General features: G+C 34.5%; 2 protein-coding genes across 20 annotated transcripts in view; both read left to right on the top strand.

Moving 5' to 3' along the window:
• The window catches only part of cltcl1 (clathrin, heavy chain-like 1), a 38125-nt gene extending 34598 nt beyond the window's left edge, over positions 1-3527 (top strand). For all 3 annotated transcript variants that reach the window (XM_052563415.1, XM_052563414.1, XM_052563413.1), the window contains 2 exons: positions 1358-1433; positions 2634-3527. In XM_052563415.1, coding sequence (XP_052419375.1) covers positions 1358-1433; positions 2634-2740 — 183 coding nt within the window. In that variant the 3' untranslated portion in view covers positions 2741-3527. The remainder of the gene's footprint in view (positions 1-1357; positions 1434-2633) is intronic.
• Positions 3528-4681: 1154 nt separating this feature from the next.
• LOC127963489 (tricarboxylate transport protein B, mitochondrial-like) overlaps positions 4682-14340 on the top strand; it is a 64003-nt gene continuing 54344 nt past the window's right edge. For all 17 annotated transcript variants that reach the window (XR_008154837.1, XR_008154836.1, XR_008154835.1 and 14 more), the window contains exons 1-3: positions 4682-4837; positions 10897-11004; positions 12270-12369. Coding sequence is in view for 13 of the 17 variants with exons in the window: in XM_052563428.1 (XP_052419388.1) it covers positions 4789-4837; positions 10897-11004; positions 12270-12369 (257 nt within the window). In the remaining 4 variants the exon portion in view is untranslated. The remainder of the gene's footprint in view (positions 4838-10896; positions 11005-12269; positions 12370-14340) is intronic.

Below are 14340 nucleotides of genomic sequence, written 5' to 3'. Positions count from 1 at the left end.
TAATTATTATTATAAGAAGGAGAATTATTAAGATGTGAAGTGGTTTGCTGGAGTCGAGCGTTAGTCTTCATATGAACCCAAATCATTTATGACTGCCTTCTCAAAATAAATCAATATTGTTTAATATTTGTGTAAATCCTGCAGGTGTCCGACGCTCAGTTCAGATGCAGTACATCCGTCTGACCTGCAGGGGGCAGCAAAAACACTCTCACCTTAAAACTCTGGAATGCCTAACATTAAAAAAAAATAAAAAAAAAAAATATATATATATATATATATATATATATATATATATATATACATATATATATATATATATATATATATATATAAAATTATTATTATTTTTTTAAATGGGACATACATTTAACCTTTAGACAAAATCGTAAAATAATAAAATAAAAATACAATTTTGCACTTCTTATGTTATACATCAGGCTTTTATATATTTAGAGACTCAAACTGAGCAAAAATATATATTTTTCTGCAGAAGCTGATATTTATAAGGACAAAAAGTTATGAAAATCTGGTGCTTGTCATGTAAATTATTTATTTTAATATATTCTATTTTTTATTTTAATTTCAGTTCAAGTTTTAGTGTTTTTGTTGTTTTTAGTAAATATTATATTAATATGTCTAAGATTTCAGTTTCAGTTATTTTATTACATCTTTTTAAAATACATAAAATTTTGAAATGTTGCTTAACTGAAATATTATAATTTTTTTCAATTGTATATTTATTTTATTTCACTCACCCTTTATTTTGTGTCAGTTTGATCATTTTAAGTCAGATGCTGCTTTTTATCACTATTTCTATTCAAAAGTTATAATTGGTGTAAATTTAAGTGCATGATAAATATTGTTCTGATTGCATAAATAATATAATCTGATAGATTAGATATAATAGCCTCAATGTAGTTATCTTTTTTAAATAAGTTACTAAATAAACAAACAAATATATAAAAAATAAACAAAATAAAATATGTAAATATATATATATATATTTGTAATAAATGTGAATGTGAATAGTTTTAGGTTTAGATTTAGTTTTAGTTAAGGTGTTGTAGTTGTAGGTGCTTGCATTTCACATATTGTAACAATAAATACATACATAATAAATAAAATGTGCGATTTTTGAGCATTGTGTTTTTTAAGTGGCAGTTTTTAGTCATATTTCTGTAAAGCTTATAGAAAGTGATTGCTGTGTTGGTAGTTGAATGTGAGCATGTGATCTGCATGAAGAGAGCCGTCAGAAGGATTGAGGAGTGTGTGAAGCGGTGTTTGATGAAAGCACGCAGCGTGACACTTTGACAGTGATGTTTGCTGCTCGCTTCACTTCTGCGTGCGTCTCTTGCAGGTGGATAAACTGCTGGAGGCGGAGGACACGAGAGCGGTGGAAGAGCAGACTCCTGAAGCCTCCTCCATCGTCTACGGTCCGTTCATCAGCAGCTCTCTCCTCTTTTCTCGTTCTGATCAGAAACCGTTTTAGGAAACTTAGGAAATGCAGTTTGAGCAATATAATTTATAACTGTTCAGTGAAAGCCAGGTTATGATGTTTCTGGCCTTTTTATGTAATGCATTATCAGAGTATTTTGAATGCATTAATTATGGTTTGTAACGCAGCTTATAACTGGCCTTATTTGAAACAATAATTCAGGTTTTTTTCTTGTTAATTAAAAAGTAATGTGTTAATTTAACAGTTACTTAAATAGTCGCCTGGTCACAATGATTGTGAATTTGTGTTTGTGTGTGTGTGTCTCTGTGTGTGTGTGTGTGTCTTTGTGTGTGTGTGTGGTGGTGCATCTGTGTGTGTGTTTGTGTGTGTGTGTGTGCATCTGTGTGTGTGTGTGTGTGCATCCGTGCGTGTGCATGTTTGTATGCGTGTTTGTGTGTGTGCATGTGTGTGTGTGTGTGTGTGCGTGTTTGTGTGTGTGCATGTGTGTGTGTGTGTGTGTGTGTGCGTGTGCGTGTTTGTGTACGTGTGTGCGTGTACGTGTGTGTGCGTGTGTGTCTGTTGTGTGTGTGTGTGTGCGTCTGTTGTGCATGTGTGTGTGTGTGCGTGCGTGCGTGCGTGTGTGTGTGTGTGTGTGTCTGTTGTGTGCGTCTGTTGTGTGTGTGCGTGCGTGTGTGTGGTGCATGTGTGTGTGTGTGTGCGGTGCGTGTGTGTGTGTGTGTGTGTGTGTCTGTTGTGTGCGTCTGTTGTGTGCGTCTGTTGTGTGTGTGCGTGCGTGTGTGTGGTGCATGTGTGTGTGTGTGTGCGGTGCGTGTGTGTGTGTGTGTGTGTGTGTGATGCGTGTGTGTTTGTGTGTGTGTGTGTGTGTGTGTGTGTGTGCGGTGCGTGTGTGTGTGTGTGTGTGCGGTGTGTGTGTGTGTGTGTGTGCGGTGTGTGTTTGTGTGTGTGTGTGTGTGTGTGTGTGTGCGCGGTGCGTGTGTGTTTGTGTGTGTGTGTGTGTGTATGCGTGTGTGTTTGTGTGTGTGTGTGTGTGTGTGTGTGTGTTTGTTTGTGTGTGTGTGTGTGTGTGTATGTGTGTTTGTGTGCGTGCGGTGCGTGTGTATGTGTGTGTGTGTGTGTATGTGTGTTTGTGTGTGTGTGTGTGTTTGTTTGTGTGTGTGTGTGTGTGTGTGTCACACAGGTCAACAGCTGATGCTGAGCAGCAGTCAGACACCGGTCACTCCTCAGACGGGTTTCCCAGCTTACGGTTTTGCTCCTCCGGTGTACGGCTTCAACCTCCAGCCTTGAATTTTCCCGCTAGGAATTCTGGGAAATGTGTGCCTATGCTACATTCAGAAAGCATGAAAAAACATCTCCGCAATCAAACGAACACCCAGCGCTCCTTCCAACAAGCTGCTCATTAACTTATCTTTCATTTGATATTAATCAGATCGCACTGATGACGAGAGGAAAGACACTAGACCCAGACAACAACACTCTTGATAATAAAGCTGCTTCACGATGCCATAGAACAACGCTTTCGGTCTAAATGTTTGCATAAAGAGCCTTTATCACCTGAAGAACCTTTCAGTTTCACAAAAGCTTCTTCAGATTGTAAAAATGTAAGAAAGAGACGGTCCTTTGACTGAATGCTACTTCTATGGCATCGCTCTGAAGAATCTTTAAAGCATCTTTATTTTTAAGAGTGTACTGTAGTTCGGGTGAATTATCAAATATTTGTAGCGCAGACTATTCTTACCTTTAATAATTTGATTCTGCAAGTATTAACTTCTTGTTTACATTTCAGTTGGTACTAAATTTCAGTTTTGCAATGTGAAGATCAACCGGACGTCTGTTTATTTAATGCTAGGTCGATGTAGCTGTTAACTTGCGCATGATTACTAAAGCTTTTTCCGGTGCTGTTCATCATCTGTATTACTGCAAGCCATATGCACTGTCCTGTGTGATGTTGTAGTTAAAAGATAACATTATTTTTTAGGAAAACAATATGCATTATAATACAAAAAAGTGATTGGTTGCTCAGCGTGTAGCGACTTCTACGCAGACAGAGAATAAAGTTTACATGTGCTGTTCAGTCTGTCTCACTCTCTTCAGGTCACAGTCTTCACGCTGTTCCTGTTTAATGTGTTTTTCCTGCATGTTCATATCTGGGTTCTTGCGCAATTCAAAAGATACAATGCATTCAGTGATTAGGTTTCTAACTGAAATGCCCAATTTCATATTCCCTAGTATAGTGATGGATTCAGAAAATGTATTTCTAAATTACTTCATAGAAACCATGTCCCAAAAATCTATAATCCAATAAAACTATGGTACCACTGTAGTACATGTCTAGAAGAAATTTAGTGCATAATATACAGTAAAAGTGTGTGTAAAATAACATTAAAAGCTCATTGTGATTCGGTAGCTCCTTTAGATTGATTGCAGATGATTTATTTACATGTAACTTTAATGCATGGAGGCCAAAACCTACAAAATTAATTACATTTAAAAAACAATAAATTAAAACAATTATTTAATTGAAAATAAATGAATGAATTAATAAATATAATAATTGTAAGAAGAAAATAAAGTTAGAAATGACTCAATAAAACAAATTTTATTAAATGTAGGCCTTAAATTGATTTTTGTATATTTCCGTTATTATTTTCTATATTTGTTCTTAACTTTATTTTTATTTTTTTAACTATTTGTGTTACTTCATTTATTGTTTTATTTATTAATACTTTATATTTATTTATTCCCGTATTTATGTGTTTTCCTGTTTAAATATTGGTTCATTTATTTAGTTAACGTTTTGCAGGTTTATTTATTTAGTACCTTATTTATTAAACTTAAATCTCCAGCTGTTTTTCGGTCAGTCGGAGTTTTAGAGAGAAGATTGACATTTAAATGGAGTTTGGTTTCTGGAGGGCGTGACGCCGAGAGTGAGATACCATATTCTATTTTATTTTATTTCTAACTTATACATTCACATACACTAATTCACTTTGCACTACATGGTTAATACTTTTTATATATTTTATTATTACTATTATTCTTTTTCTTTCTGTAAATACATATGTGCACTATTTGTAAGCAGCCCAGCTGCCACTGCTTTGGCAATACAAATGTACAGTTTTTGTCATGCCAATAAAGCTCACCTAAATTGAAATTGAAATTGAGAGAGAGAGAGAGGGAGAGCGCGAGAGAGAGAGAGTGACGTGAGCCACGCTCTTGTGTGTCGATCTGACTGCTGATTGGCTGGGCGCAGTCGCACGTCATCAGCCCATGATCGGCGGATCGCGCGCTGCTCTCAGATCAGATGAAACAGCGCTGTGAGGATCAGACTGAAGATGAAGAGCAAAGCCACACTCACTCATCCTGGAAAAGCCATCCTGGCAGGTCAGTTTACACTCATAACTAACACACAAACACCAAAAACTCACAGAGAAGAACGTCTGAGGTGAATTTGAATCATTTCTGAACTCTGAATATCTATTGCTCGTGAAGGAAGCTCCAGAAAAGGAGAGAAAACACCGACAATTAGACTTTTGTAGTGAAATATGTGCGATTTATTATTTTCAGAAAACTCCTGGTTTATTGTTCAGCTGTTTACATTCACTAGATCATTAGATAATAACTACTTAACTAACTTACCACACAACTTGTAAACACGGTTGCTGACTATCTATCTATCTAAAAAATGTAATGATTAATCAGTATCAGGTATATTTCATCATAACCTGTGGTGTTTACAGCTAAAATGTATGTATAGTATATACATTACATAGAAAAAACATAGAAACATCTGATTGTATGAGCAGTGCTCACAGTTGTCAAAAATAAATAAGATAAACAATAGCCTAATGAACCATATTACTTTGTTTATTCTTCAGAATTATTAACCATATTTCTAAATGTAGGTCTCACTATTTATTGCAGATGTGTGTCTTTTATCAGAGTATTTTATGAAAGCAATCAGCAGCTCAAGGCTTTATTGTTTGCACACTAATGATGCTCTGAGAGATGGAGAGGAGATATACAGCTGTCTGTGTGAGCGCTGGTCTCTGGGAAACTAACTGGTGAACTAACTTCCATCTGGAAACTGTTCATCTGAAACTGAATGACAGGTTTTAATGGCTGTGATATTTCCTCTGCTCCACCCGTCTGTAATTACACAAACCAGTCTTCAGATGGAGACGCCACGTCTCATTTACAGGAGAGGATGACAGGCTGGTGCTGGAGCTGAGCCCAGTGCAAACCTGTATTTTGCCTTTATTTTGCTCAGTAATTGCTATTGTCATAACATGAGATACAAAAATACAAGTGTGTGTGTGTATATATATATATATATATACACACACACACACACACACACACACAATGGTATCATTTAATTAAAAACTATTAAAAGTAAATATATGTAATATCTGGGACAAGAAAACAATGAATTCATATGTATATTTAAAAAACAATTAAGTTTATAAATGAAAGAATAATATAAAATATAAAATAAGATAAAATAAAGAATATTAACAATAATTGTAATATTTATATAAATATAAATTTATGTATGTTTTATATATATATATATATATATATATATATATACATATACATATAATATAGTTCTATTTTTAATTTATTTTTTTTATGCCCATATATTTAACTCCCACACGCACAGACACTTATAGCCTATATATATATATCTATATATCTATATCTATATATATATATATATATATATATATATTTATATATATATATATATATATATATATATATATATATATATAGATATATATATAGATATATATATATATATATATATAGATATAGATATATAGATATATATATATAATATATATAATTTATATATTAAATTAAATCATTAAATAAATGTTTAAATATATTAATTAATTGTTAAATACATATTTAAACATTCATTCATCCATCTGTTCAACCATTTATTTATATTTAAATATTTATTTACTCATGTATTTATTTATGTATTAAATTAATAAATTATGTATTTAACAATTTATTTATATTTCAACATTTATTAAATGATTATTTTTACATAAACACACACACACATATATATATATATGTGTGTGCGTGTGGAAGTGCTTTCAAACAGTATAAACTGATGAAAACTGCTTTCTCTGTTTGTATGATGCATTTGTATACACTAATATATATAATAATCATTTGTACTTTTGGTGCACACTAAGATCAAAAGCTCTTTTGTTTGGGATGGTTCTGGATGTTCTGGTGTGTTGTGTGTTGTTTTCTGGTGTGTTGTGTGTCGTGTGTTGTGTCCTGGACTCTGTATTGTCTTGTCTTGTTGAGCGGCTCTGGTTTACTGTCACACAAACCCATCCGTGACCTGGAAACATTTCACACGTTACACACACGGCATTCCAGAGCAGTTTTCCACAGTCACATGTGTGGTGAGATTACAGCCGTCTGACAGGAGGACGTGTTCACATGTGGCATCTCCTGTCATGGGAACGTTCAGGACCGTGTGATGGAAGTACAACTCTGTCACATGCTGTTGATTAGCACAGAAATTCACTTTACATTTACAGCCATGCTTTTAACAGACACTTTTATCTGGAGGAACAATCACTTGCTCTTCTTCTGCCGCTTTGTCATATTCACATTAATGCACTTTGCATTATTATATATATATATATGACACTGAAACGTTTTGTTTATTCAGCAACCTTTGATTCATTCCAATCGAATCAAACCATGATTAAACAATTCATTTGCATGGTTTATTTTTGCACTAGTTTTGATCTTTTTTTTCTGTATTTTTTGGGTTTTGTATTTTCTGTATTTTTTGTGTGGAGCAAAAGCGTCTTGATTGTTTTAAATAGATTTGAACTGTTTTAGTTCTAGCCTTTTCAGTTCATCTGGATAGAAAGACAATAATATTGATACACTTTAAATATTTATGTCCAAATATTGTGTGTATTATATCCTGAAGATGACTAGTGAAATTGCCATATATATATATATATATATATATATATATATATATATATATATATAATATTATATATATATAATATATAATTTAATTCAAACTGCATATGAAAAATTATTTTAAAAAAGTAAACTGAAAGAAAATATGTAAAATAAATAATATACATATGTATAAATATTTATATATGATGAAATAATAATATACATTTAAAACAATTATAAATAAAATATATAAATAATTTTTTTTTCAACATTTCTAATTTTCCTTCAACTTGAAACGACTAAAACTAATGAATAAAAAAATTAAATAAAACTAAATAGGGATAAATCAAAAGAATATAATAATAATAATAACAAAAAATAACTAAAATTAAAGCAAAAACATGAATTGCTTCTGTTTTATTTTTGCAGTATTTTTTAATGTGCTCTCAGACGTTTGAACCCTGCTTTATATTAAACTCTCAAATATATTGAGATATATAGTTCAGATATTTCATTCGGTCGTGTTACAGTGATGGGTCGTGGCCTGAGGGCGCTTCGGTCTAATGGAGAGCCGTCAGATCGCTGCTATTGTGTTTTCTTCATCACTCGAGCCTTGTGTAAGTGTGTGTGTGTGTGTGTGTGTGTGTGTGTGTCGCCGGGACGCTGCAGTTAGTGCTTGTCTCCTCTCTGAAGCCGAGGCTTCATCACCACATCATTCACAATCACTTCTTCTTCTTCTGTCTCTGTGTTTCTGTCTGTCCTGCTGATGTGGTCTGTCTCTCACCTGAGGGTCTCGAGTAGATCAAACATCTCGTATTAATAGAGCCGTGATGTGGTCGTTTGCTTCCTCGAGAAACATGAAAGGAATTATTCATCTGTCGTCTGCCTTTAATGTAACGCCAGAAACACATTCCTCCGGCGGGAATCAGCACATCTCATTAAAACAGAGACTTACAGTAATAATTATTAAAAGTGAACGTTGGGTCACTTTATTTCTTCTGTGGGTGCAAAAGTTTGGGGTCAGATTTAAAAAAAAAATAAGTTAATATTTGTATTCATCATGGATGCTGATCAGTTGATTAAAAGTGGCAGCAAAAATATTTATAATGTCACAAAAGATTCCTATTTAAAACAAAATGCTGTTCTTTTGAGCTTTCTGTTCATCAAAGAATACTGAAGAATTGAATCTATCGGCTCCCCAAGAAAAAAAAAATACATAAAAATATCAGAAATGTTTCTTGAGCGGCAAATCATCATATTTTCATGATTTCTGAAGATCATGTGACACTGAAGACTGGAGGAATGATGCTGAAAATACAGCGGAGCATCACAGAAATAAATTACAGTTTAACAGATATCCACATAGAAAACAGTTACTTCAAAGTTTAAAAATATCTTACAATATTTATATTTTTGCTGGATTTTTAGTCGAATAAATGAAGCCTTGGTGAGCATAAAAGTCTATCCACAAAATAACAAATACTGACTTTAATGGTATCGTGAATGAAATTGTGTATATCCTTTTTTCCATATAATGAAATCATACATTTTTACATTAAAAAAACTAAACTAGTCCATATATTTGTGGATAAACCATCATATAACTATAACTTAGTGCATAAGTCTTATGGACTATTTTTAAGGTATTTTCTCTGCTATTTTTTTGTCCTCATCAGCATCGTTCCTAATTCTCTTTCATTGTATTGAAAAGAGCAGCATGGACTTTCTTCCGAGCATCTGAAAGTACAGGTCGTGTATTGACACGTGATATGATGAAACATTAGTGCAACCTAACGTTTTTAACCAAAGATATCAGGAGATTTGGACAGTTAGTGTAGATTGTAGGGCTTGTGTGAGTGCTGAGAGCTTGTGTTTTATTGATGTGGCGTGTTTGGTTATTAAGGTGAGTGTGTGTGTGTGTGTGTTTTGACTGATATTGCAGTAGGTTATTAGAGAAACACACTCCGAGCGCTGGCTGGTGTACATCAGTGGTGTTTCACTGGCAGGCCTCAGATGTGACGTCTGTGGTCATTTCCTTCCTTCGCTCTGTTTCTGTTTCCACACGCAGACGTGAGCTCTTTAGCTTGATTTATGATGCTTCTGGGTGAAACAACCAGCAGTAGCTCACGGGGTTATTGATTAGCTGCTTTCTCTCTCTCTGTGTGTGTGTGTGTGTGTGTGAGAGAGAGAGAGATTTTCAAACAGGTCTCAGTTTGTAAGAAAAAATGATTAGTAACAATTTATAACAAGGTTGCATTAGTCATAGTTAGTTTATGCATGAACGAACATTAAATAACATTTGTGTAGAGTTTGTTTCGGTCTAATGGAGAAATGTAGCATTGCATCAGTGTCTCATCAATGGATGCTCTGCAGTGAATGGGTGCCGTCAGAATGAGAGTCCAAACAGCTGATAAAAACATCACAATAATCCACAGCACTCCAGTCCATCAGTTATTGTGATGTTTTTATCAGCTGTTTGGACTCTCATTCTGACGGCACCCATTCACTGCAGAGCATCCATTGATGAGACACTGATGCAATGCTACATTTCTACAAACCTGATGAAGAAACAAACTCATCTACATCTTGAATGACCCCAGGATGAGCATTTTCGTCATTTTCAGGTCAACTATTCCTTTAACCTCATTTAATACAAATACAGAGGTTTAATATCAGCTCAGATCTGTAACAGATACGTTATACAATCTTAATACTGTATTAGTAAATGTTAAAACTTGCCAAGATTAATGGATGCTTTAGAGGTAGTTTTTGAATTGCTAGTTCTACTGTTGATAAATGAACCTTGTAGTAAAGAAAAAAAACATTGACCTAAAGCAAGAAAATGGAAAGGAAAATAGAAAAGAGACAGTGAGTGAGATGGATGGAAGGTTTTGCTCTCAGCGTTGTTGTGTAGCTCATATATTTCAGTTTGTGCCCGTGACACTGATAAACCGTGTGTGTGTGTGTGTGTGTGTGTGTGTGTGTGTCAGGATATGCTCCGTCAGAGACACTATAAACAATAACCAGATCTCGTAACGTGAACTAGTCACACCAGTCTGATTCAGATCGCTGTCACGTGTTTGTTGTGTTTTGTGAAGCTGAAGATGCTAAAAAAATCAGATTTGATCACAGAAATAAATTACATTTGAACAGATGTTCACATGGAAAATAGTTGTGTTAAGTTGTAAAAATATTTTACTGTTTTTACTGCATTTCTGATCGAGTGAATGTAGCCTTGGTGAGCCGAAGAGACATGAAAACTTGTTCTTGTTCAGTCATATTATCTACAATTCTACATTGATTATCTGGAATATTTTCTACATGAATCATACCTTAATGATTGAGGTGAACCAAATCATGATCAGAGTTTAGATTTCATGATCTACTGCATCGTGTGGTTAGGAAAGAAACATAATCGAATCGAAATGTTGCCTGTACTGTGTGTGTGTGTGTGTGTTCATGTTTGTCTGATCTGTCGTCTGCAGGTGGAATCGCAGGCGGCATTGAGATCTGCATCACGTTTCCTACAGAGTATGTGAAGACTCAACTACAGTTAGACGAGAAAGCCAATCCGCCACGTTACAGAGGCATCAGTGAGTACACACACACACACACACACACACACACACACACACACACACACACTCTCTCACGCGTGACGTTCACATCCTCTTTGGAGTTAATTAGTGAAACTCTCCGGGCCAGAACTGATGCCAACCTGCTGCTGCTGCTGAGCTCTGAAAGTAAACAAACTTATCTTCTCTCTCTCTCTCCCTCTCTCTCTCTCTTTACCTCTCTCTCTCTCTCTCTCCCTCTCTCTCTGTGTCTCTTTCTCTCTCTGTTTCTGGCTGAAGCTCAGAGAAGGTTTTAACAAGTCTTCTGTTGATTCATCAGACAGACTAACAGCTGCTCTTAGTTGCACATCTCTAATCCCCAGATGATGCTCTGCGCAGCGTTATTTTAGTATTATTGACATATCATTGAGTTTTGCTTTATATTTTCATGTTTGCACTCTATTTTTATTCTTTTTTTTAACACGTGTGTATACTTTTTATACAGTTCGTCCATTAGTTATTTTAGTCCTTCAAGTTAAAACTACAGTCAGTGAAAATGATTTTATTTATTTTATTTGAGCCATTTTTATTGTATTTTATTTTTAGTTAATGTTTATTTTAAGTTAAAACAAAAAGTTTTATTTTTTTATTTTAGTTTTAGTTCAAAATGAAACTAAATGAAAATGGGAAATGTTGCCTAGCTGAAATAAAATGTTAAAAAGTTTCAATTTTTTTGTATTTTTATTTAATGCTTTAATGTCCATTAAAATGTCATATTTGTTCAAATGTGTTATTAATATCAATACCATTAAATTGAATAAAACTGTTGTCATTAAAGTGTTTTTAAAGCATCACAGTGTATAGTAAAAATAAGTAAGATTTTTATTTTAAAAATATACTTTTATTCAGCAAGGTTGCATCAATTTGATAATTTATAATATTAGAAAATATTTATATTTCAAATAAATTGTGTTCTTTTGAACTTTCTATTTATCAAAGGATCCTGAAAAATACAATGTAACAGTTTCCACAGAAATATTGTGCAGCACGACTGTGTTCAACATTGATAATAATCAGAAATGCTTCTTGAGAAGTAAATCAGTAATTATTATTACTGGAGAAATGATGCTGAAAATACAGCGGCGCATCACAGAAATAAATTAGAGTTTAACAGAGGTTCACACAGAAAACAGCTGTTTTAAATTCTGATAATATTTGACTATTTTACTGTGTTTCTGATGAAATACATGCAGCTTTGCTGAGCCGAGGAGGCGTGAGATGATGTTGTGATCTTTTCTTCACAGCGGACTGTGTGTCTCAGACGGTCCGTCATCATGGAGTGAAGGGGTTATACCGAGGCCTCAGCTCGCTGCTGTACGGGTCCATCCCTAAATCTGCCGTCAGGTACAGACACACACACACACACTAACAGAGGAGTCTGTTTCAGACGCATTGATTGTGCTGATTGTGTTTGTTGAAGCAAGCAGCTCTTTCTCATTAAGAGGCGGTTTGATTTCTCCCTTGAGTCTGTGTGTGTGTGTGTGTGTGTGTGTCTCTGTGAGCGTGTGTGTGTGTGTGTGTCTCTCTGTGTGTGTGTGTGTGTGTGTGTGTGTGTGTCTCTGTGAGCGTGTGTGTGTGTGTGTGTCTCTCTGTGTGTGTGTGTGTGTGTGTGTGTCTCTGTGTGTGTGTGTGTGTGTGTGTGTGTCTCTGTGAGTGTGTGTGTGTCTCTGTGAGCGTGTGTGTGTGTGTGTGTCTCTCTGTGTGTGTGTGTGTGTGTGTGTGTGTGTCTCTGTGAGCGTGTGTGTGTGTGTGTGTCTCTCTGTGTGTGTGTGTGTGTGTGTGTGTCTCTGTGAGTGTGTGTGTGTGTGTGTATGTCTCTGTGTGTGTGTGTCTGTGTGTGTGTGTGTCTCTGTGTGTGTGTCTCTGTGTGTGTGTCTGTGTGTGTGTCTCTGTGAGTGTGTGTGTGTGTGTGTGTCTCTGTGAGTGTGTGTGTGTGTGTATGTCTCTGTGTGTGTGTGCGTGTGTCTCTGTGTGTGTGTCTCTGTGTGTGTGTGTGTCTGTGTGTGTGTCTCTGTGAGTGAGTGTGTGTGTGTGTGTGTGTCTCTGTGTGTGTGTGTGTGTGTGTGTGTGAGTCGGTGTGTGTGTGTGTGTGTGTGTGTGTGTGTGTGGGTGTGTGTGTGTATGTGTGTGTCTCTGTGTGTGTGTCTCTGTGTGTGTGAGTCGGTGTGAGTCGGTGTGCGTGTATGTGTGTCTGTGTGTGTGTGTGAGTCGGTGTGTCTGTGTGTGTGTGTGTGTGTGTGTGTGTGTGTGACAGTGCTGTCTGTCAGACTGGTGCTCTCTGTTCTTCGGGTCACTGAGGAGATGGACAGAAGTGACCTCTTCACACTAAACACACATCCGCTTCTGTCAGTGTTTTCTCTCTCTGCTGTTGTTCTGAACCAAACAAAACCACAAACTCTTCACACAGCCACAGTTCACAGAGAACATGTCCGTTAAGCTCCACAAACAGCTGATTAAAGCACAGTACAAGTGTCCTGACGCTGTTCTCTAACCACTGTTCATTTAGTTTCATTGATTTACTGTAATCCACCTCATTTTTCCCATAAGAGAGGGCACAGTCATCTGTAAATGTGATATTTCTGACTTTTAGTCTCATCCACATCCAGATATTTTTAACTGTACAGAACCGCTTATTTTGCAGCTTGATATTGCAAAACATTTTGTCTTCTCATATTATTTTAATATTTTATCTTAATTATGAACACAGTTTTATTGTTTACTGCTCTGTATTTCCCTGCAGCAGAAGTCTTGCCCTTTGGCTTATTTCCACATTGAAGAATGAAGTGGATAGGTTTAATGAATATTTTTATTAATTTATTTTTATATTTTTTATAACAATTTTACTTATAGTATTATAAATTTTGGCATTTTTATTATTTAAAAAATTATCTGTAATTTTGCTATTAGTTTTTAGTATATTAATATACAGTTATAGTTTTTATTATTTATATATTGAATATTTTTTTCCTTTTTTTCTTTTATTTTCATTTAGGTTAGTTTTAGTAATTTTATTTCTATTCTCTTTTTTATATATATCTATATAATTTTTTATAGTTATTTGTTTTTTTACTTCATTAATAAATTGTTATAGTTCATAATAATTCTAATTAATTTTTATCTTTATTATATTTTTGTTTTCATTTTCAATTTAGTGAATCTGTTTGGTTTTGCCATTTTTATTAGTTAATATATATATATATATATATATATATATATATATATAGTTCATTTATATACTGTAATAGTTTTATAAATATTTTTAATTATTTCTTATTTTATATATTTCATTTTCATTTAAGTTTGTTTTAGTAATTT

This window comes from Carassius gibelio, chromosome B8 (assembly GCF_023724105.1).
Source record: "Carassius gibelio isolate Cgi1373 ecotype wild population from Czech Republic chromosome B8, carGib1.2-hapl.c, whole genome shotgun sequence".
Lineage (NCBI taxonomy): Eukaryota > Metazoa > Chordata > Actinopteri > Cypriniformes > Cyprinidae > Carassius > Carassius gibelio.
Note: the sequence above shows the minus strand (reverse complement) of the source record. Positions and strands in the feature narration are given on the sequence as shown.